The sequence below is a fragment of the Argentina silus genome (assembly GCF_951799395.1).
Source record: "Argentina silus genome assembly, chromosome: Y".
Classification (NCBI taxonomy): domain Eukaryota; kingdom Metazoa; phylum Chordata; class Actinopteri; order Argentiniformes; family Argentinidae; genus Argentina; species Argentina silus.
Window position 1 is genome coordinate 9,973,674 of NC_139654.1, and position 23,093 is coordinate 9,996,766.

The 23,093-nt window shown below is 51.6% G+C and overlaps 1 protein-coding gene across 1 annotated transcript in view; it reads right to left on the minus strand.

Moving 5' to 3' along the window:
* Nucleotides 1-9,614: 9,614 nt before the first annotated feature.
* LOC310823786 (regulator of G-protein signaling 17-like) overlaps nt 9,615-23,093 on the minus strand; it is a gene marked incomplete at both ends in the record, with an annotated part of 30,260 nt that continues 16,781 nt past the window's right edge. The window contains 3 exons of the mRNA XM_083696639.1: nt 9,615-9,773; nt 9,906-10,137; nt 19,492-19,566. Of these exons, the coding sequence (XP_083552765.1) occupies nt 9,615-9,773; nt 9,906-10,137; nt 19,492-19,566 (466 nt within the window). The remainder of the gene's footprint in view (nt 9,774-9,905; nt 10,138-19,491; nt 19,567-23,093) is intronic.

Here is a 23,093-nt window from a genome sequence, read left to right on the forward strand (position 1 = left end):
TAGGCCTATGTATATTATAGTGTCATCTAACCAAGGTCAGCACACAGCCACAGATCAGACAACACACACATTTATTTGTAGTATCAGTGTTTTCTTTTTTCATCATAAAGGCATATACTATATTCTCTGTATATTACTTGTTATATTATATCCAAATAGAAACAAAAATAAGCTTACATTTTTGCTGAATAAGATTGAAGAGTATCAGCAAAGGGCAATGTAAACCCATCCAACTTAGCTGGGAAGTTAGCTTGCGTATACCCTCCCCTACACGTCAACACTAACATATTTGCATAGGCAAAATGAGATTAGCCCTTTAAACAGTGTATTTCCTGAATTCATTATAGATAATCTAAAATTCTATTTCAGCTGAACACAATTAAACAAACAAACAAACAAAAAAGTTAAATTAGGCTAAGTCGTTCTAAACCCCCTCAAAAAATGATATTTTCTGTGCACATTTTTGTTTACAGTGTTAGGCTTCAAGTAGGTCTAAAAAACTAGTTGTACATCACTGACGACTAGATGTGAGATAAAGACATGGACATGAGAGGTAGTGAGAACCCTAGTGAGACTCTTAAAGGAGAAACCATGGAGATAAGGCCGACAGCGCTTTTCAAACTACAGCTCAACTGACACTTCAACCTTTAAAACTCTTTATCTATAAAACCCCGGCCAACACATTTCATAGCCATTCACTCAGAATTGAAAAATGCACAATTCAAACAGATTATGAAGCTATGTCGCTTCACACCATTGCTTGTAGAAATCCTTGATGAAATGACAGTAAAAACAATTAACAACCATTTCTTTCCATTGAGTTAAAATCATCTTTTAGTCTGAGCTTCGCCTATAAAGAGAGAGCATGGTAGAAAGGAACCTGCAAAAATGGCTCTCCGCCCCCAGTGACATTCATTGTCAAATATTTCTGATTGAAGGCCTAAAACTGAATTGTTTCGCTGGTCTCTCCAGGACGATTGCTCACCGTCTACATGTAAACTTGGTTGAATTGCACCATGATTATCAAACATTCTGAAGTTCCAGAGCTAAAAGAGCATTGCCACCGATCAGGGTTATTTTTCTGTCAAACTTCAATGTGATTTGTCATGAACGGTGCTACATAACAGGTATCCTCTCTGACCACAAGGGTGCATGCACTGTATATGCAAAACATGGTATTGCCAGTGGAATATCTAGAAGTGGATAAATGTGAAAAAACCCAATGGCACTTCATCAATAATCTGAGGGCTTTTCAAACCCTTACTTGAATAAACTAACTGGCCTTGGCACGTAGATTTCAGGTAATTAAACTGGTGGCAACATTATGTTCATACAGAAGAGTGGCACTGGTTCAACACTTCAATGGACACTTCAATATCATGACCCACAGTTAGTCACAACGAGGTGTGGCGCCCGCCCCGTGCCTAAGCCCATGCGCGAGTGTGGGACGGTGGTAAGTGGAGTGTATATCTCGCCTCGCTTTGTCTCTGCTGTTTCTGCTGTCCCTCTCTTGCCCCGTGTTGTCGTTGGCAGGACCATGTATGGAGTTCCTGCGCCCCAAGGGGCCACAGCTGCAACCCGTAGAGATAAGCACCGTATGCCCATACATGGAGTTCCTGCCCATCAAGGCACAGGTGAAGGGCATCAGCAGGAGCAGCAGAGACGGGACAAAAGGAGCCCACGGAGCACCCAGAGAGGAGGAGTTGCTAAGGCGAACCACGGAGTAGTGTATGAGAGCGAGAGTAAGCCAAGTCACCGTCGACCTGTGTACGATCCCTGACCATATGAGAGCCCCCTTTGAAGCCCGACCCCGAGACCGTCCGAGAGCCCGCTACGTTGCCAACCTTCGCCTGTCTGACTACCCTGCTGCCGCCCCGACCTGGAACGTAAGAGGACCACCCACCGTGTACCGAAACCCCCTGCTATCTTCCCGACGACGGATCTCCTGCGGGGCCCGTGCACGACACGACGCCTTCTCAACCCCACCCTCTCTCTATCATTTCCCTCTCCCCGCTAATCGAATAAATATTTTTGACTGTAATTCTGGTGTGGATCTCTCTGCTTACACTGTGTTTGGGTCCGTGACGCGCCCGCACACCCCGGCGGCCGTCACAGTTGGTGGAGAATGCGGGCATAACGACCCGGGACCCAAACGCAGTGAACCGCAGAGACACCAGGGGGCCAAGCACCGGGAAACCAGTCCAGACCCCGCCATGGCCACTGGTACGGATTTCCAGGAGCTGATAGCGCAGCTCGTGGACCTCAATGTCAAGCAGCAAGTCCGCCATGAGGAGCTCGTCGCCGGCCTGCTGGCCCAGGGCCAGCACAAGTCCGCCACTCCGGCCCAATTCCTGGTCAAACAAACGGGGGACGACGATGTGGAGGCGTACCTCCAGATGTTCGAGAGGACAGCACAGAGGGAAGGCTGGGCCCCTGATCAATGGACAGGCCTGGTGGCGCCATTTCTGTCGGGCATGGCCCAAAGTTGCTATCAGGACCTCTGCGCGGGCGGGCTTGTGCCATACCCAACCTTGAAGACGGAGATCGTCAAGCGGCTCGGCCACACCCTTTTGACCCGGGCCCAACAGCTCCACGAGTGGACCTTCGACCCGGCCGCTTCCCCCCGGGCCCAGATGCACGAACTGACTCGGGTGGCCAACAAGTGGTTGGTATCTGACCCCCCTTCCCTGGGGCCGGTGGAGAGGGTGGTCATGGACCGATATATGAGGACGCTGCCCCACGAGGCCCGGAGGTATGCGTGCCAGAACAACCCCCAGAGCGCCGAGCAGCTGGTATCCCTGGTGGAAGGCTACCAGGCCGCCCAGGGCGTGATGAGGGTGGCCCGGACACCGAAAAGAATCCCGCCCCTGTTACCGACGAGTCGCCCGGAGGCGACGGCCGACCGGAGACGCTGTTTCTCCTGTGGTGAGGGGGGTCATCTGTCCTGGGCCTGCCCCCACGCCCAGGAGGCGTCCATGCCCTCGGCGAGCGACCCCGGACGTCCCTGCGGGCTCCTGACGGCCTGTTGGGCTCAGCCGACGGGAACACCCCCGATCACCCCGGTGCGCATCAATGGGCAGGACGCCACGGCGCTCCTGGACTCGGGTAGCGCGGTGACGCTCGCCCGGCCCCAGTACACCCAACGGCCCTACCTACCCGAAACCCTCGCCGTAACCTGCATCCATGGGGAGACCAGGCATTACCCCACTGCACACGTCCGGCTCCAAACCACCCGGGGCGTCTTCCAGGGGACGGTCGGAGTCGTCCCCTGGAGGTGCCTGCCCGTGGAGGTGCTGATCGGGAGGGACACTCCCCTATTCCAGGAACTGTGGAGCCACATGACCCGAGAAGACCCGGCCCGGGGGGCCCACCGAGGGAAGAGAACCCCACGACCGCCCAAACTGTGCACCGTGAACGAGGAGGGAGCGGGAGACTCCACGGACCCCATCTCCGAGGGCACCGGCAGCGCCGCCGCAGAACGGGCCTTCGCTGAGACCCAAGCCGTCGTCACGGACAGCGACTCACCCTCCCCTGACGATGGCGCCGACTTAATGGGGATGTTCCTGGAGGATTCCGACGCCGCCCCACTGCCCGCCCGCCTGAAGGGGAGGTTCGGGACAGCTCAGATGGAGGACCGCAACCTAGCCAGCGTGCTGCAGCAGGTGAGCGTGGTTGATGGGCAACGGATGGACGGGGTAAGGGACTTGCCAAACCCACATTTTGCCATTAAGAACAGTCTAATGTATCGTATGAACATGACTAACGGGGCCAGACAGGAACAGCTAGTGGTGCCCAAAGCCTATATTCCCTCAGTTCTCCAGATGGCCCACACCCACCTCCTGGGAGCGCACCTGGGGGTAGCGAAAACCCTGGATCGGATTCAGGCACGGTTCTACTGGCCCGGAGTAAAGAAAGCGGTGGAGACTCACTGTCGGCAGTGCCCCGAGTGCCAAATGGTGGCGCCCCGTCCCCATGTACGAAGCCCCTTAATCCCCCTCCCTATTATCTCTGTTCCTTTCAGCCGCATTGCGATGGACCTGGTCGGGCCCCTCCCCAAGAGCAGCAGTGGGTACCAGTACATCTTGGTGATAGTGGACTACGCAACCCGGTACCCCGAGGCCATTCCCCTCCGCACCATGGCCACCAAGGGTATCGCCAAGGAGCTGGTGGTAATGTTCACGCGGGTCGGCATCCCCGACGAGATCTTAACTGACCAGGGCACCCCCTTTATGTCAAAGATTATGAAGGATGTGTGTCGACTCCTGCGCATAAAGCAAATTCGCACTTCAGTATACCACCCCCAAACAGACGGCTTAGTGGAAAGGTTCAATCAGACACTAAAACAGATGTTAAAAAAGGTGATGGAGTTGGATGGGAGGAATTGGGACCAGCTCCTCCCCTTCCTGATGTTTTCCATACGGGAGGTGCCCCAGGCTTCCACGGGGTTTTCACCCTTCGAGCTGCTGTACGGGAGACGGCCCCGAGGACTGCTAGACCTGGCTAAGGAGGCCTGGGAGCGCCAGCCATCCCCCCACCGCACGATGGTCGAGCACGTGGAAGAGCTCCGGGAACGGATGGCCACCCTGTGGCCCCTGGTAAGGGAACACATGGAGGCGGCCCAGACCGCACAGGCCCGAACCTACAACAGGGGGACGCAGCCGAGGGAGTTTGTGACGGGAGACAAGGTCCTTGTCCTGGTACCTACCTCCGAGTGCAAGTTCCTGGCAAAGTGGAACGGGCCGTACGAGGTGATGGAGAAGGTAGGACCAGTCAACTACCGGGTAAGACAGCCGGGAAGGCGGCAGCCCACCAAGATTTATCATGTGAATTTATTAAAGAAATGGGTGGCCCCCGCCGCCATGCTGTCTGTGTCAAACCCCCTCTCCACACAGAAACCCAAGTCGGAGGACGTGCCATTCGGGGAGCAGCTGACCGAACGACAACGACACGACCTGACCGAGGTGGTCGCCAGGCACCGCGACGTCTTCTCCTCCACCGCCGGGCGCACCACCCTGATCACCCACCCCATCATAACAACCCCAGGGAAAACGGTAAAACTCAGGCCCTACCGTATCCCCGAGGCCCGACGGACGGCCATAAACCAGGAGGTGCAGGCGATGCTGGAGGCTGGCATCATAGAGCGGTCGCGGAGCGCCTGGAGCAGCCCCATCGTGCTGGTGCCCAAGCCCGACGGGAGCATTCGCTTCTGTAATGACTTTCGCCAGCTCAACGCGGTCTCGCAGTTTGATGCCTACCCAATGCCACGGGTCGACGAGCTGATCGAGAGGCTGGGCAGGGCCCGGTACATCACCACCCTGGACCTCACTAAAGGGTATTGGCAGGTGCCCCTCGCACCTGAGGCCAGAGAGAAAACTGCGTTCTCCACCCCGGACGGACTATTTCAGTTCGTACAGCTACCGTTCGGGCTTCACGGGGCGCCGGCCACATTCCAGAGGCTCATGGATCACGTGCTCCGTCCCCACCGCGAATATGCGGCCGCCTACATTGACATCATCATCCACGGAGAGGAGTGGGGGGCCCACCTGAAACAGATGGAGGCTGTGCTGCAAGCCCTACGAGAGGCGGGGCTCACCGCAAACCCAGCCAAGTGTCGGCTCGGCCTCCAAGAAGCAAACTACCTGGGGTTCACGATCGGGAGAGGGTGTGTCAAGCCCCAGGTAGGGAAAGTCGAGGCGATCCGCGGGTGGCCCCGCCCCCAGACAAAGAAACAGGTACGGGTTTTCGTAGGACTTGCCAGCTATTATCGGCGCTTTGTTCCCCACTTCTCTTCCCTGGCAGGACCCCTCACCGACCTCACCCGCGCGCGCATGCCGGATCGGGTCGAATGGACGCCGGAGGCGGAACAGGCGTTCGCAGGGCTGAAGGAGGCCCTCTGCACGGACCCAGTGTTGGTGACCCCGGACTTCCAACAGCCGCTGGTGGTACAGACGGACGCATCGGAGACCGGGGTGGGTGCCGTCCTTTCCCAGCTAAGAGAAGGCGAGGAACATCCCATCATGTATATCAGCCGTAAATTGTTCCCAAGAGAGAAAAATTACTCAACGATAGAGAAAGAATGCCTGGCCATTAAATGGGCTCTGGAGTCCCTCCGGTATTACCTACTGGGGCGGCAGTTCACCCTGGTCACCGATCACGCACCACTGGTCTGGATGGCGAGGAACAAAGACAGCAACGCCCGGGTCACCCGCTGGTTCCTCTCCCTTCAACCCTTCTCCTTCGACGTGGTCCACCGAGCAGGGGCCGCGCATGGGAACGCCGACGCTCTCTCACGGCGGGACGCACTAGGAGGCTGGGCCGCCCCTCCCGCGAGGTCGGAGCTCAGGAGGGGGATATGTGGCGCCCGCCCCGTGCCTAAGCCCATGCGCGAGTGTGGGACGGTGGTAAGTGGAGTGTATATCTCGCCTCGCTTTGTCTCTGCTGTTTCTGCTGTCCCTCTCTTGCCCCGTGTTGTCGTTGGCAGGACCATGTATGGAGTTCCTGCACCCCAAGGGGCCACAGCTGCAACCCGTAGAGATAAGCACCGTATGCCCATACATGGAGTTCCTGCCCATCAAGGCACAGGTGAAGGGCATCAGCAGGAGCAGCAGAGACGGGACAAAAGGAGCCCACGGAGCACCCAGAGAGGAGGAGTTGCTAAGGCGAACCACGGAGTAGTGTATGAGAGCGAGAGTAAGCCAAGTCACCGTCGACCTGTGTACGATCCCTGACCATATGAGAGCCCCCTTTGAAGCCCGACCCCGAGACCGTCCGAGAGCCCGCTACGTTGCCAACCTTCGCCTGTCTGACTACCCTGCTGCCGCCCCGACCTGGAACGTAAGAGGACCACCCACCGTGTACCGAAACCCCCTGCTATCTTCCCGACGACGGATCTCCTGCGGGGCCCGTGCACGACACGACGCCTTCTCAACCCCACCCTCTCTCTATCATTTCCCTCTCCCCGCTAATCGAATAAATATTTTTGACTGTAATTCTGGTGTGGATCTCTCTGCTTACACTGTGTTTGGGTCCGTGACGCGCCCGCACACCCCGGCGGCCGTCACAGAGGTTAAACATCTACCAACCCCTCGTACAGCTTTGGTGATCATACTTACTAGTACTCTTCCTCGTCAAAATATACTGTATTTAATACTCATGCACTGATGTCTAGACATCAACAGGTGAAAAACGCCTGCATTAAATCCTAAATGTCACATTTTATTTTATTTTTTTAAAAAGTCCTTGAATATAATATACTTTAAATGTTCATGGGACATTTTAACAAGACCCTAGTCAAAATGTTTTGATAAGTCAATGTGTATCTGTATGGCACAAATATATTCATTAATGCATGCTGGCAATTCTAGGACAAAAAAGAAAAACACTTGTCTCTAAAGTCTGTATTGACGAGCTATAGGGCTGAGAGAGCATGAACTACAGACGGCCAACAGTTTCCACTACAATTATATGTCGTGCCAAGCTCATTCGCACTTGTAACAAGAACCCTTGCAATGAAATACATCTCTGGAATGTGCCCTGCCACTGATGGTGCATTAAGCTTGCATCCGCTCTGCATCAATTTTTTAGTTTTTGTAGCATCATAACTTTTGTAGCATCATAACTGTACTCCCCTAGCCAGCTGGGTACCACAGAAAGTCTTCTATAGACAAAGAGCTCTATGTTGTAGACCCAAACTCCTGTCTCCCCTGCCAAGTTAGACTCACATTTCCAACGCCACCTCAGTAAAGCCATGTCTGATGTCACCTAGCAGATTCTAGAGCTGGATTCTAGGGAGTTGGTATTGACACAGTACTTACACAGTACCAGCACAGTCAGTTCAGAACTAGCTATAGCTTGACAACCAAGGGTGTTGTGCTGCTCAACTTAATTTCTCTGTAATATCAGACCCCTCAGCTAGACATCAGAACTATACAACCATCTCATACTTCACCTTCAAAAACAAGGTATTGTGATTACTATATATACTACTGTACATATTATATGTAATAGAAAACAAAAAGTGAACAGTTCTCTTTAAACAGAATGTTTGATTTTCTTTTCTCCAGCAATGATTCCAACCTCTTCTTCAACCTCAATCAACCTCTACCGCACCTGTGCTTCTCTCAGGTCAGGGTAGGATGGGGGTGGGTACTGTAGGTCCTAGGTAGGTTTTGGGTAGGACGGGGGTGGGTAGGTTATAGGCAGGACGGGAGGGACGGACTGTGTGTTATAACCTATGGTTGTATGAAGGACCCTCACCACCCGAAACATGGACTGTTCCAGCCGCTGCCGTCAGGAAAACGCCTCCGCTGTCATGCAGCAAAAACAGAGAGGCTAAGACTGAGTTTCTTCCCCCATGCCATCAGAATTGTCAACGATGACCCCACCAGTGCCCCCCTCAAGTCACTCACACATGCACTGTCATTCTAACACATATGCACACACATAATCATCCATCTGCTATTTATATTGCTTACTGGCTATACTGTTCATATTGTTTATACTGTCCATACTGTATATTTTTTAGTACTTCTATTTTTATTTTATTGTATTTTAAAACTTATTGTGTTGTTGCACTACTCTGTGGCACTGTCACTTTTGCATTTCACTGTATACTTGTATGCACGTGACAAATAAAGAAATCTTGAATCTTGATCTTGAATCTTGTCTCCAGAAACTAGCAGCCTTTTTCACACAAAGGCATTGTTCAGTGGAAAGTTAATGTTTTATAATACATTTAGCTGCCCAACCACAATTCTAGCCCTTACTTCTCCCAGCTTTAGAATTGTATGTATGTATGCCATTTAGCTGACGCTTTTATCCAAAGCGACTTACATTGCAGTGAGTGCATACATTTCAGTATATATGTAAAGTAGGAAAGTGCTCGGATGGGCGGGCGGATGACACTGTTGCTGCACCACTCTGTAAGCTAAATTGGCAAATCTCTTTTCCCTTCAAGTTAACATCAAGAGCGCGACAGAGTGAAGATCCCTGGAACAGAGGAAAAATACACATATTTCATGTTCAAGAAGAATTTGCAGACCACGACTAATAATGTCAAGCTAGAGTGAGTTTTCCATAACCTTAATACATGCAAAGTCTGTGACTCCTGCTTGCCATGGTCAAGCCATGGTCAAGTGAAGGTCAAGTCAAGGTCAAGCCCTACGATCGTCGTAAAAAATGGCATCATATTTGGATTGTAGAAATGTCTGAGGCTTGGGACAGAATCTGAGAGAAAACAGAAAGAAGGAGAGAGAGGGAGATAAAAAGAGAATGAAAGGAGAGGGAGAAAGAGTAAAGAGGAGGAGAGCTCTTGACAGTACATTACAGGAACAGGGGGTTTGTCCTTTTTTGTTTCTCTTTGTCGGTCAGGGTCCACTAACATGGTCGCTCCTCTTGTTGACCGTCAACCAGGAACCAACCGCCAGGGTCGCGGCCTAGAGCAGAGCAGACACAGGAAAATTGCTTAACTGCCAGTTTTTTTTCTGTTCTTTTTTTTTTTCAAAAAAGGAGATATCAAACCAGGTTCTGGCACCATGTTGTAGCGTTGGTGGGGGGTGTAGGTATTGGTACGAGGGAGGCTGGCCTCTCTAGGTGTCCAGGCAGTGCCTCTTGGTCTACAGCAGCTCTCTGTAAATGGAGGAGTTGAGGAAGCGGGGGTAGGAGTCCCGGTGCATCAGAGTGTAGATCTGTAGCTGTGCCTCCTCATACATCAGGTTGCTGGGCTCCGCAAGACTCAGGTTGATGCCCTCTCTCACCCGCGAGTCCAGGCTCACCTGGGGGGGGGGGGGGGGGGTTGACGGACGGACGGACGGACATGTTAGGAGACAGGGGCAAGTAATAATATCCTCCTATCACTTCTCACAGTGACACAAAAACAACAACAACAACAACGTGTTCCCACCTACCTCTCTTGGTGATAGGATGGAGACGTAGTCTTCGTAAATGATCCTGGCCTTCTCGTCGACGGTCGCGGGGTTGGTCTCCATCTTCAGATCCTCACAGGCCAGCCAGAACAGCAGGTTCTCTTCGCTGTACTCCGAACGCAGGAATTCCCGGAAGATGTCCCGGCCTTCCGAGGACCGCATCATCATCTCGAAGCTGTGGGCCCAGGAAACGACCTCGTCTAGACTAGGGTGCCTAAACAGATGGTAGTAGGAACAACAACAACAAGTTTACACTCTCCCAGAATATCCACACTCAACTGAATAGAGACGACTATCATCTTCTAGAGGAGCAATACACTGCAGTGTATCCAAGTCCAAGCTGTTTTCAAATGATAGAAGGACTCTTTCAGTAACATGCTGTAACCAGTGTTGGGGAGTAGTTCCACGACATGTAGCTCAACTATTAATTTAACTACATTTTGCAGTAGCTTGGTGGTAATTGAACTAAATTCAAATCTTCGTAGTGTTTTCAGTAGTTAACAACTTTTTTTGCCATGTAGCAGTGTAGTGAGCTACTTTCACTACATTTCCCCTTACAAAACAAAAAAATAGGAATGTAACTATTATTCCAGCCCTTGAACTTTAAATGTCCCAATATTTATTCCCTCACTTTCTCAGTGATTTCAGAGCTTTTCAGCAGTTTTGCAGACGGATTGATGGTGCCAGCTTTGAGCATGCCTGGCGGACATCCTGAAGAAATCGCACCTCGCCTCTTGTCAATTATTTTCCGATTGTAATGTCTATAGTATAGGCCAACTGGCTCTCAGGCCTATGCCCGATTGTCAGGGTGATATTTAAGGACAAGGACAGCAAGATGTCCTTTGAGTTACTCGAGTTAGGCCCATGGCCACCAGTCTCCTGAAAAAATTGTTGTGAGAGCTCCCGTGAGAGGATGTGCGCCAAAAAAGAGGAGGAAACACCGGGGAAAGCGGGGAGGCATTCGGAATCGGCTGAGAGCTCAGGCCCACCGTCCACTTCTGCCTAGCATACTTCTTGCTAATGTCCAGTCTCTGGAGAACAAGATGGATGATCTCAGGGCGAGGATTACTTTCCAGCGAGACGTAAGAGACTGTAACATCCTTTGTCTAACAGAGACATGGCTTACCTCATTGGTACCGGACCGAGTCATCTGCCCTTCTGAGTCCTTCTCTGTTTTCCAGGCGGATAGAACGGAGGAGTCCGGCAAATCCAAGGGTGGTGGAGTTTGCTTCATGACCAACAACTGGTGTAACCCTATCAACGTAACGACGCTTTCTCAGACCTGCTCGGCAGACCTGGAGCATCTGACCATCCCATTCTACCTTCCCCGGGAGTTCAGCTCAATCATCACAGCCGTCTACATTCCACCACAGGCCAACACCGAGGCAGCGCTATCGACCCTACATGATACGCTGTGCCGGCATCAGAGCAACCACCCTGAGGCGGCGATGGTAGTAACAGGTGATTTCAACAGGGCTAACCTTAAAAAAGTTATGCCTAACTTCCGTCAACACATCAAGTGTGCCACCAGGGGAGATAGAACTTTAGACCATTGTTATACTCAGTTTAAGAATGGGTACAAAGCTGTTTCCTTCCCTCCCTTTGGGAAATCAGACCACTCCGCCATTCTGTTGATGCCTGTTTACAAACAGAGGATCCAACAGGTAGTGGTCGTGAAGAGGGAGGGAAAGCGGTGGTCCGACCAATCAGAGGCCGTGTTACAAGACGCGCTGAGTGACGTCGACTGGGATATGTTTCAATCAAGTTCCAGCGATGTCAGCGAGTTTACAGAGACTGTCTTGGACTTCATCTCTACATTAGCCGATAACATTGTACCAACTAGGACGGTAAAGATCTACCCCAACCAGAAACCCTGGGTCGACAGTTCCATCCGCGCCGCTCTGAGAGCCCGCACCGCTGCTTACAACTCTGGTCTGGCATCCGGCGGCATGGAGGAGTATATAGCGGAGTCCTACAATCTGCGGAGGGCGGTGAAAGCCACCAAGAGGAGATATGCAGACAAAATGCAGGCGCAGATGGAGAACAAAGACACCAGGGGCCTATGGCGAGGACTACGATCTATTACAGACTATCAGCACACACTCCCCTCAACCGGAAGTGCAGATGCCTCCCTAGCCGAAGACCTGAACTCTTTTTATGCACGGTTTGAGGCTGGCAACACCACCGCTAGCACGCCAGCTAACAACAACAACGTCAGAGTGCTGGCTAGCGCGGCTGATGGGAGTTCACACGCTGGGGCAGAGCAAGCACTCTCCGTGACAGAACACGACGTGAGGAGGGCTCTGCTGAAGGTGAACACTAGGAAAGCTGCTGGCCCGGATGGCATTCCTGGAAGAGTACTTAAGACCTGTGCTAACCAGCTAGCTCCTGTGTTCACTACCATATTCTGTCACAGTAGATTGAGAGTTGACCACCAGTGGCTCTATACACCTTAGCCAAGGCTGATGGTAACCAGGCAAAACCCCAAAAATGCAGAGTCAGAGGCAGTAGGGAGGTCCAAGGCTTTTACTCAAAAACTTAGGGATCTTTACAATAGGCAGCAAAACTGTCTCAGGCATAAACGTTCATAACTCGGCAAGGAGGCACTGCTAACAGAGGTCTTAAAATACTACAACTAATAAGGGCTAACGAGTAAAACACAGGTGAGAAACATAAACACAAAACACAATCACTCCTGTCATAGGTTGCAGGTGAGTCCCTAGGGCAGGAAGGACCAAATATGGGCATCTCCTAGTTACTTCCTCTTGGTCCGCCTGGAAGTGCTCTCTGTCGCCATCTGCTGGTTGGACAGCCTCGTGACAGGACCCCCTCCTCTACGGCCGACTCCCGGCGGCCCAGGGCGATCTGGTCGACTTCGATGAAAGTCTTGAACAAGGCCTCGGTGCAGGACGTGTCGTGAAGGAACCCAACTCCTCTCTTCTGGGCCATAGCCTTCCCAGTCTACAAGGTATTGTAGTCCCCGTCCAACACGTCTTGAGTCTAACAGCCGCTTGACGGAATAAGCCATACCTCCACCTATGAGACGGGGTGGGGGAGGGGGGGGACGGAGGAGAGGTAATCACTGGCTTCAACAAGGATACATGAAACACCGGGTTCACCTTCATGGATCTTGGGAGCTCCAGCTGGTAAGCGACCGGATTCACTCTCCGAATGATGCGGAACGGTCCGATGTAACGTGGAGCAAGCTTCCGAGAATCCACTCTCAATGGGAGGTCCTTGGCGGACAACCATACTCGTTGACCCGGTCTCAACTGTGGAACCGGTCTCCTGTGTCGGTTGGCCTGCCTCTGGTGGCGCGATGTGGACTGGCTTAAGGCCATGCGAGCCCGTTTCCAGACTTTCCTGCAGCGGGACACGAATGCCTCAGCAGATGGGACCGCCACGGAGTCCTGCTGACTGGGGAACAGAGGAGGTTTAAAGCCAAATTGACACTCGAATGGAGACATACCAGTAGATGACCGCTGGAGGGTGTTGTATGACAGCTCTGCCCACATCAGAAATTGGCTCCATCTGTCTGGGTTGGAGGACACAAAACATCTTAAATATTTCTCCAGATCCTGATTCACCCGCTCAGTTTGGCCATTGGACTGAGGGTGAAATCCCGAAGAGAGGCTGACCGAGGCATCAAAGAGAGACCAAAAGGCCTTCCAAAAACGAGACGCGAACTGAGGTCCCCGGTCAGAGACGATATCTGAAGGAACGCCATGAATCTTCACCACATGCTGGAGGACGAGATCGGCGGTCTCACTAGCAGATGGCAGCTTAGGGAGTGCTATGAAATGTGCTGCCTTAGAGAACCGGTCTACCACCACAAGAATTACCGTATTACCCCTGGAGGTTGGCAGGCCTGTTATAAAATCCATGGAGACGTGGGACCATGGTCGCCTTGGAATGGGCAGCGGCAGTAGGAGACCTGCAGGTCGTTGGTTGCTGGATTTGTGCTGTGCGCAGACTGAACACGCGTCCACAAAGGTCTTGACATCCCCTCGCATCTTAGGCCACCAAAACTTTCGCCGAATAAACTCAAAGGTGCGCTGCACGCCTGCATGGCCTGTCAGTCGTGTGGAATGGCCCCATTGTAAGACCCGTGACCTGGTTGAGCTTGGTACGAAGAGACAGCCTTCAGGGGCCTCAGGGGGGCAAGTCTCGGACTCGAGGGCCAGGCGGACCGTGTCCTCAACGGCAAACTGTACTGGCGCCACGATGCAGGAGGCTGGAAGGATGGGCTCTGGAGTACGATCCCTTTCAGAGAGGTCAAACTGGCGGGAGAGGGCATCTGCCTTTGTGTTCTTCGACCCGGGTCTGTAAGAGAGCACAAAGTTAAAACGGCTAAAGAATAGTGCCCACCTTGCTTGCCGCGGGTTCAGTCGTTTGGCCTCTTGGATGTAGGACAGGTTCTTGTGGTCTGTCCAGACCTGGAAGGGGTGTTCCGCCCCCTCCAACCAGTGGCGCCATTCCTCAAGTGCCAACTTGACGGCCAATAGTTCCTTGTCTCCTACCGCATAATTCCTTTCGGATGAGGTCAAGCGGCGTGAGAAAAAGGCACATGGGTGAAGTCTACCATCTTCCACTGACCTCTGTGAAAGAATTGCTCCCACTCCGACATCAGAGGCATCCACTTCCACCACAAACGGCTGGGCCGGGTCTGGATGGCGCAGAATGGGGGCAGTCACAAAGTGCTTCTTTAAGGTGTTGAATGCTCTCTGTGCCTCTGCTGTCCATTTGATCCTTGCTGGGGACCCCTTGGTAAGGGCAGTGAGTGGCGCCGCCACCGAACTGAAGCTCCTAATGAAGCGGCGATAAAAGTTAGCAAAGGCTAAAAAACGTTGTACCTGCTTAAGGGTTGCTGGTTGGGCCCAGTCCAAAACGGCCTGCACCTTGGTGGGATCCATGTGAACACCCTCCTGAGATATGACCAACCCCAGGAAGGAGGCCTGAGTGACATGGAACTCACATTTCTCCCATTTCACAAACAGGCTGTTTTCGTACAGTCTCTTCAGGACCTCTCGAACGTGTTGGACATGGAGACTCTGGGAACGAGAAAAGATTAAGATGTCGTCCAAATAAACAAACACAAATTGGTTTAACATGTCTCGTAAAACGTCATTTATAAACGCCTGAAACACCGCTGGACTGTTGGCCAACCCAAAGGGCATCACCAGGTATTCGTAGTGGCCACTAGGGGTGATGAATGCGGTCTTCCATTCATCCCCTTCCCTCATATGCACCAGATTGTAGGCGCTACGCAGGTCCAGCTTAGTGAAGATGGTAGCGTTGCGCAGCTGTTCAAAGGCGGACGACATCAAGGGAAGAGGATACCGATCCTTGATGGTAATCTTGTTAAGGCCTCTGTAGTCTATGCAGGGACGGAGTCCACCGTCCTTCTTTCCTACGAAAAAGAAACTTGCCGCTGCAGGAGATCTAGACGGCCTGATAAAGCCAGTCTTTAGTGCATCCCTGATGTACTCATCCATGGCCATTTTCTCAGGGGGAGAGAGGGAATATAGTCTGCCCCTAGGTGGCATAGTACCAGGCAGCAGATCGATGGCACAGTCATAGGGTCGATGTGGTGGTAGCACTGAGGCTTTGGCCTTGCTGAAAACCATAGACAGATCTCTGTATTGCTCTGGTAATCCCGGTATCTCTAACCGGGGTCTGGGGTCCACGCTACTCTGGAGCTGATCGGACACAGGGAATTCCTCTATTTGGGCGTAACACACCTTCTGAGCTCTGAGACAAGAGAGGACACAGTTAGGACCCCAGAGAGTTAAAGAGCCTGTGGACCAAGAGAACTGAGGTTCATGCTTACACAACCAGGGATAGCCGAGAATCACAGGATCCATTGGTGAGTCAAGTAACTGAAATTGGATAGTCTCACAGTGGTCCTCAATACATAGCTGAACAGGCTTAGTACGGTAGGTTAGTTTGCCAGTGCCAATCGGTTTCCCATCAATGGCCTGCACCATTCGTGGAGAAGGGTTTAACTCAATGGGTAATTGCAATTTTAAGGCCCACGATAAGTCTAAAAAGTTCTCTGCAGCTCCAGAATCAACAAGGGCATTAACCTGTGCTTGCCTGGTCTGAGGATCCCCCCATCTAAGTGTCACATGCAAATGTAGGCCAGACACTGACCTGGACGGGAGTACGGCTCCGCTCCTCAGGGTTTCCCAGCTCCCTGAGGAGGCCTGGCTTTTCCCTGCAGCCCTGGGCATTGGAGGCGGAGGTGGGTGAGGAACTGCGGGTGACAGGATTGGGGGATACAGGCCACTGGACGCCAGGCTCTTGCCACCTCGTTCTCTTAGGCGCTCCAGTCGGCGGTTGTCAATACGGATGGCAAGGGTGATAAGTGCCTCCAGGCCATCGCCCCAATCTCGAGTAGACAGCTCATCCTTGATGTCTTCTGCTAGTCCATGGTAAAAGGTTGAGATCATGGCCTCTTCTTCCCATCCAGTCTCCTCAGCTAGGGTCCTGAACTGAATGGCGTAGTCGACCACCGTCTGTGATCCCTGACGTAGGTCTAGGATTCGTCTGGCGGCCTCACGCCCACTTACGGGATGGTCGAAGACTTGACGGAGTGTATGGGTGAATACATCCAGACTGTCGCAGATCGGGGAATCCTTCTCCACTAGGGCTGTGGCCCAGTGTAGGGCCCGATCAGACAGCAAGGTGATGATATAGGCGACCTTGGAGTCTTCTGTGGCAAAGGAATAGGGCTGGAGTTTAAAAATCAGTGAGCACTGGGTCAAAAATGGCTTGCACCCACCCGAGCGACCATCATAGCGTTGAGGGGCAGGGATCTTGGGTTCAGGGCCTGGTGTCTGGGGGTTTCGTTGTGGCCCCGGCAGAGCAGTCGGCGTTGGGGCTGGTGAGGGTCCTGGCAATCGATTCTCCAGGCGGCGCACAGAGTCAAGAAGTATTCCCACCGAGTCGGTGAGGTGCCGGAGCTGGTCCTGGTGCGCACCCAGCAGCGCTCCTTGGTTCGTCAGTGCCGATGGGATTTGCTCGGCCTCTGAGGAGGGTGCTGGTGACTCCGCGGGGTTCATGTTGATGGCCGAGTTATGCTGTCACGGTAGATTGAGAGTTGACCACCAGTGGCTCTATACACCTTAGCCAAGGCTGATGTACAGTCATGAGAAAAAATTAGGACACCCTATGAAAACCTTTGTCTTCTTCAACATATTCAAACATATGGACATTTGATATTCATTTGAACAATATTGAAAAATTGAGGTAATATAACTAAACAAATACAACTGAAACAAATTATTTAAAAAATGATTGGTAAAATGTAATTAATAGAAATGCAATCTTCTTGTGAGGAAAAAGTTAGGACACCCCCACATTTAGTTCCACTTAAAATGCCTAAAATTATAATAAAGAGCACCACATCAGGTGCAAATGATTAGAACATCGTTACAGAGGATTTTGGAGGAGCCTGTCCTATTTAAGCCTCAGATATTTAGTTTGGTTTGCTCTTGATTGTTGAAGTGAGTTGCATCACCATGGCGAGATCAAAAGAGCTCTCTGAGGCCTTCAGAAGAAAAATTGTAGATGCATATGAGTCTGGGAAGGGATATAAAAAGATCTCCAAACTATTCGAAATTGGCCATTCCACTGTACGGAAAATAATTTACAAGTGGAGAACATTTAAAACCACCACCAACATGGCCAGGTCAGGCCGCCCAAGCAAGTTCAGCCTAAGAGCTGACCGAAAGATGCTTAAAGAAGTCTCCAACAATCCCAGAATGTCATCACGAGACCTACAGGTATCTCTTGCCACAATTGATGTCAAAGTACATGCATCCACCATAAGAAAGAGACTGAACAAGTTTGCATTACATGGGAGGTGTGCAAGGAGGAAACCCCTGCTGTCAAAAAAAAACATCAGGGCAAGACTAAAGTTTGCCAGAGAACACCTAGAGAAAGACCAGAACTTCTGGAACAATGTGCTTTGGACAGATGAATCCAAAGTTGAACTATTTGGGCACAGTAAGAGTAGACATGTTTGGCGCAAAACCAAGACAGCATTTGAGAACAAGAACCTCATACCAACTGTGAAGCATGGGGGTGGAAATGTCATGGTTTGGGGCTGCTTTTCTGCAGCAGGGCCTGGTCAGCTCACCATCATAGAATCCACTATGAATTTTGTATTGTATCAGAGGGTGCTTGAGGAAAATGTGAGACCATCTGTTCGAAAGTTGAAGCTGAAGCAGATGTGGACCATGCAACATGACAATGACCCAAAACATTCCAGTAAATCTACCAAGGAATGACTCAAGAAAAATAAATTGAGAGTTCTGGAATGGTCAAGTCAAAGCCCGGATCTTAATCTTATTGAGATGCTGTGGATTGATTTGAAACTGGCTGTGCATGCAAGACACCCCTCGAACATCACACAGCTGAAAGAATTCTGCAAGGAGGAGTGGGAAAAACTTTCTCCCAATTGATGTCAGAGACCTGTAGACAGTTATAAGAAACGTCTAATTGAGGTTATTTCAGCCAAGGGGGGCAATACTAGCTATTAGGGCATAGGGTGTCCTAACTTTTTCCTCAGTAGGAATTGGCATTATTGTTAATTTTTCGTTAAATAAATGATTACAAAGTTACATTTTCATAGTTTTTTGTTCAATTACATCCCCTTTATCTATAGACATTGTTAGAAAGAAGATAACATATTGATATGTCCATATTTTTAAGAGAATAACTTAATATTTTGGGGGGTGTCCTAACTTTTTCTCATGACTGTACTTCTATTTTATTTTATTTTATTCTATTTTAAAACTTATTGTATTGTTGCACTACTCTGTGGCACTGTCACTTTTGCATTTCACTGTATACTTGTATGCACGTGACAAATAAAGAATCTTGAATCTTGAATCTCCCGTGCTGTCCTTGACACACGTTAAATGTATGGTTAAAATGTGGTCATATGTTGCTTTGAAACTGTTAAATTGGTTAATTTGTTGATACTCTATTCTCATTCTTCCTATGTGCATTAATGTGATGTTGTGCGCGAGATAAAGGTTCTGTTAACACAGCACGACATAATCGTGACCAGGTCCTCCCATGAGTGTCCATGTTCATACGCATCGTTAACAATCCGATATGATAGATTGTCTGTCACACAGGGATGAGCAATTAACATTATCAATCATTATTAACCATGAAATATCTTTTGGAGTCAGATATAACGTAATGTTAACTTGTGTTAGTTGGTCACGTGACCACTTGTTGAGTTCGCTTCATCATGTCCATAACTGTCTGAAGTTGTATTTGGGAATAAATGTGTGTTTGTATTCTTAATCCATCCTCTATTCTTCAGTTTCAGTTAGTGATATGGACTACTCATCTTTCAGTAACTGACTGTCGTGTAGTTTCGATGTAAGTAATAGGTAAGTAATTTAGTTAAATACATTGACCATTGACCATTGATATGACCATTGATATGATATGACCATTGACTTTTCAAGCTGTTAAGAGGCAAAAATGGTATGTAATACCGTATGGAAAATAATCTGTAGAAAACCAGGGTTGCTGATGAACTTACTGTTCTTCTCTAGCTTCAATACTGTCCATCTTGGTGCATGTCTGTCGTTCACTGTGCTCAAGCCTGTCTTCGCTCCTGCAAGAGATTGAAGGGGGAGACATTAATTCTGCCCCCCTTTTCTTCAAATGACCTTTCCCCCGATGGGCCAAAGGACTGTGAGTCGTATATAGGAGGTAGTTTCTTTCACATCAAAGGCTTTTACTCTGATGGATGACCTAAAGGTCACTAAAGGTCACCAGGTCAATAGGTCAAATTGTTGCTAGAGTGTAGCTTCTGTCGCATCAATGTTTTTTTTTATTTGATGGACCACTGTGGGGGGACATGCAGCGTTCGGCCTGTAGAGGGAGCTACAGGACCGTGGCCGGGGTTGTGTCGGCGAGACTTTTGTTGCACACCTGCTGCAAATTAAGTCTCGCTGGCGAATGTTTAAGATGTGTGTGCTTCTGCCATTTCAGTAGGCGAGGTGAGCTGGGAACGGCGGAACGAGAGAGAGAGAAAAGAGACGACTGCAAAGTCGCCGAGTAATCATCAAGGAGGCTGGAAAGCCAAAAGGACAATTGACGAACTATATGAATAAACGGGAGAGATTCCCTTACCGTAACGCTGCGTCTGCCTCTGTGTATAAACGGACATCGTTACATTGGCGCCCAACCTGGGACACAGAGGGAAGGCAGAATGGAGGCGTTAGCAGCGGCAATGTCGAGGATAGCGCTTGTCCTCGAGCAGCAGACGGCCCTGCAGCAGACCCAGCAGACGACGCTGGAGGAACTAACGGCGGCGAGGATCACGGACAGTGCCCTCCTTCAGGACTTCACCAGGGTCGGCGGGCCGGCGCCGGGGACCGGAGCGGCACGGGGTCCCCCCAAGGTCCAGTACCACCGCCCCCAGGACCTCCAGACCGCCGTCGGACAGGCCGAGGACCATCTCTCCCTCCCACCGCGGGGGCCACAACGACCAACCCCGGCCCCGCGGCAAGGGGGGGGGGGCCAACGCCCAGGAGGAGCCGGGGGAGCAGAAGGAGAGAGGCCGGCGCCCGCCCCGAGGACGAGATGGCAGGGGCGCACCTATCCGGAACCGACCCCGGCCCCACAGGGAGCACCTCGAGCGACAGGGGGGGTGTGTTGGCGGTGCGGACGGCCGGGCCACGTGCAGGCCGAGTGTCGGGCGATGGACGTGGGACGGGTCGTCCGCATCGGCGACATACCGGGCCCTCCCCCCGGACCAGGAGCGGCGTATCGTATTCCGGTAAGGATACAACATGATACGCACCAGGCATTCTTGGATTCGGGCTGCATGCAGTCCATGATCCAGGAGCGCCTGGTTCGGCCGGGGGCATTGTTGAAGGCATCGAGGGTGCGGGTGAGGTGTGTGCATGGGGACATTCACGAATATCCGGTGGTCGCTATCGAAATTCATTTTGAGGGGAAAAACCATAGAGTACAGGCGGCGGTTAGCCCACGCCTCACGCATCCCCTGATTCTAGGTGTGGATTGGGAGGGGTTTCCTCAAGCGGTAAAGAGGGCTACCGGGATGCGTGCACGACAGCTAGGGAGGTGTGTGGCGTGTAATGTGCTCTGTGCCGAGGCGGCGCCTCGCGACACTGCCGGGGAGCCGGAGCCGGCGGGGGCGCCTCACCCCGAGACTTCCTCGCCGAACTATCCGCTGCTAGGCGACTTCCCCCTCGAGCAGTCTCGTGACGAGACCCTCAGATCAGCCTTTGACCAAGTGATAGCAATTGATGGTACTTTGATACGGCCAGACACAGTGCGCGCCCACCCCTATTTTGCGATTATCAGCGACAGGTTATATCGAGTAAGTCGTGACTCACATAGTCAGGAGGAAGTAACCCAGTTGCTGGTTCCCCGCAGCCGCCGCGAAATGGTCTTCCAGGCGGCTCATTTCAACCCCATGGCGGGCCATCTAGGGTATGACAAAACACTGCACCGTATAATGGCTCGATTTTATTGGCCGGGGATTCGGGCAGAGGTGCGTAGGTGGTGCGCTTCCTGTCGGGAATGTCAGTTAGTAAATCCCCCGGCCATTCCACGGGCCCCCTTGCGGCCCTTACCATTGGTCGAGAACCCGTTCGACCGCATTGCGATGGATATTATCGGGCCATTTGAACGGAGCACACAGGGTTATCGATTTGTGTTGGTCTTGATAGATTACGCCACCCGATACCCCGAGGCAATACCTCTGCGCAATATCTCTGCCAAGAGTGTAGCGCAAGCATTGTTTCAAGTCATCTCCCGCGTGGGAATCCCGAAAGAGATTCTCACCGATCAGGGCACTAATTTTATGTCACGCACCCTCAAGGAACTGTATGGCTTGTTGAATATCAAGGCGATTCGAACCAGTGTTTACCACCCGGCCACTGACGGCCTTTGTGAGCGGTTCAATCGGACCTTGAAGTCAATGATCCGGAAGTTTGTCCACGAGGATAGTCGGAATTGGCATAAATGGCTAGATCCCCTGTTGTTTGCGGTGCGGGAAGTTCCCCAAGCTTCCACCGGGTTTTCCCCGTTTGAATTACTCTACGGGCGTAAGCCCCGGGGTGTCCTAGACCTGTTTAAAGAAAATTGGGAGGAAGGGTCTAGCGACAGTAAGAGTGAGATCCAGTACGTCCTCGACTTGCGCACAAAGCTCCACGCCCTAGGGGCTATCTCACGTGAGCATTTGCTGCAAGCCCAGGAGCGTCAGAAACGCCTGTATGACAGGGGGTCTACCCTACGAGAGTTTACACCGGGAGACAAGGTGCTCGTACTGTTACCCACCTCCAGCACGAAATTACTCGCGAAGTGGCAAGGACCGTTTGTGGTCACACGTCGCATGGGGGACGTGGATTATGAGGTTGTACGCTCGGACCGGGGGGATAGCTTGCAGGTGTATCACGTCAATCTCCTAAAAAAATGGAACGACGTGGTCACGGTTGCTCTGGCTACGGTAATTCCGGAGAGAGAGGAGTTCGGTCCGGAAGTCCCAAAATCGAAAGTTAGCACTCCGGTCGATATTGATAACCATCTCTCTGCTAGCCAGGCCGCGGACGTTGCAGATTTGCAGCTTAAGTTCGCTGACGTGTTCTCTCCCCTGCCCGGTCGGACTACGCTCATCGACCACCATATAGAAACGCAGCCGGGTTTAACGGTGCGCACGCGTCCCTAACGAAACGTTGTGTGCACGGAGTTGGAAGCCATGCTGGAGCTGGGTGTGGTCGAGGAGTCCCGCAGTGATTGGTGTAGCCCCATCGTGCTTGTCAACAAGCCAGATGGGGCTATACGGTTCTGTGTGGATTATAGACGGGTTAATGCGGTCTCCAAGTTCGATGCCTATCCGATGCCCCGGGTCGACGAGCTCTTGGACCGGCTTGGTACGGCCAGGTACTTCACGACATTGGATTGCACGAAGGGATACTGGCAGATTCAACTCTCGCCGGTGTCCCGGGAGAAAACGGCATTCTCCACTCCGCTCGGGTTATTCCAGTTCACCGTGCTCCCTTTCGGGTTGTTCGGAGCCCCAGCCACTTTTCAGCGCCTCATGGACCGTATTCTGCGGCCGCACGCCGCCTATGCTGCGGCCTACCTAGATGACATTGTCATTCACAG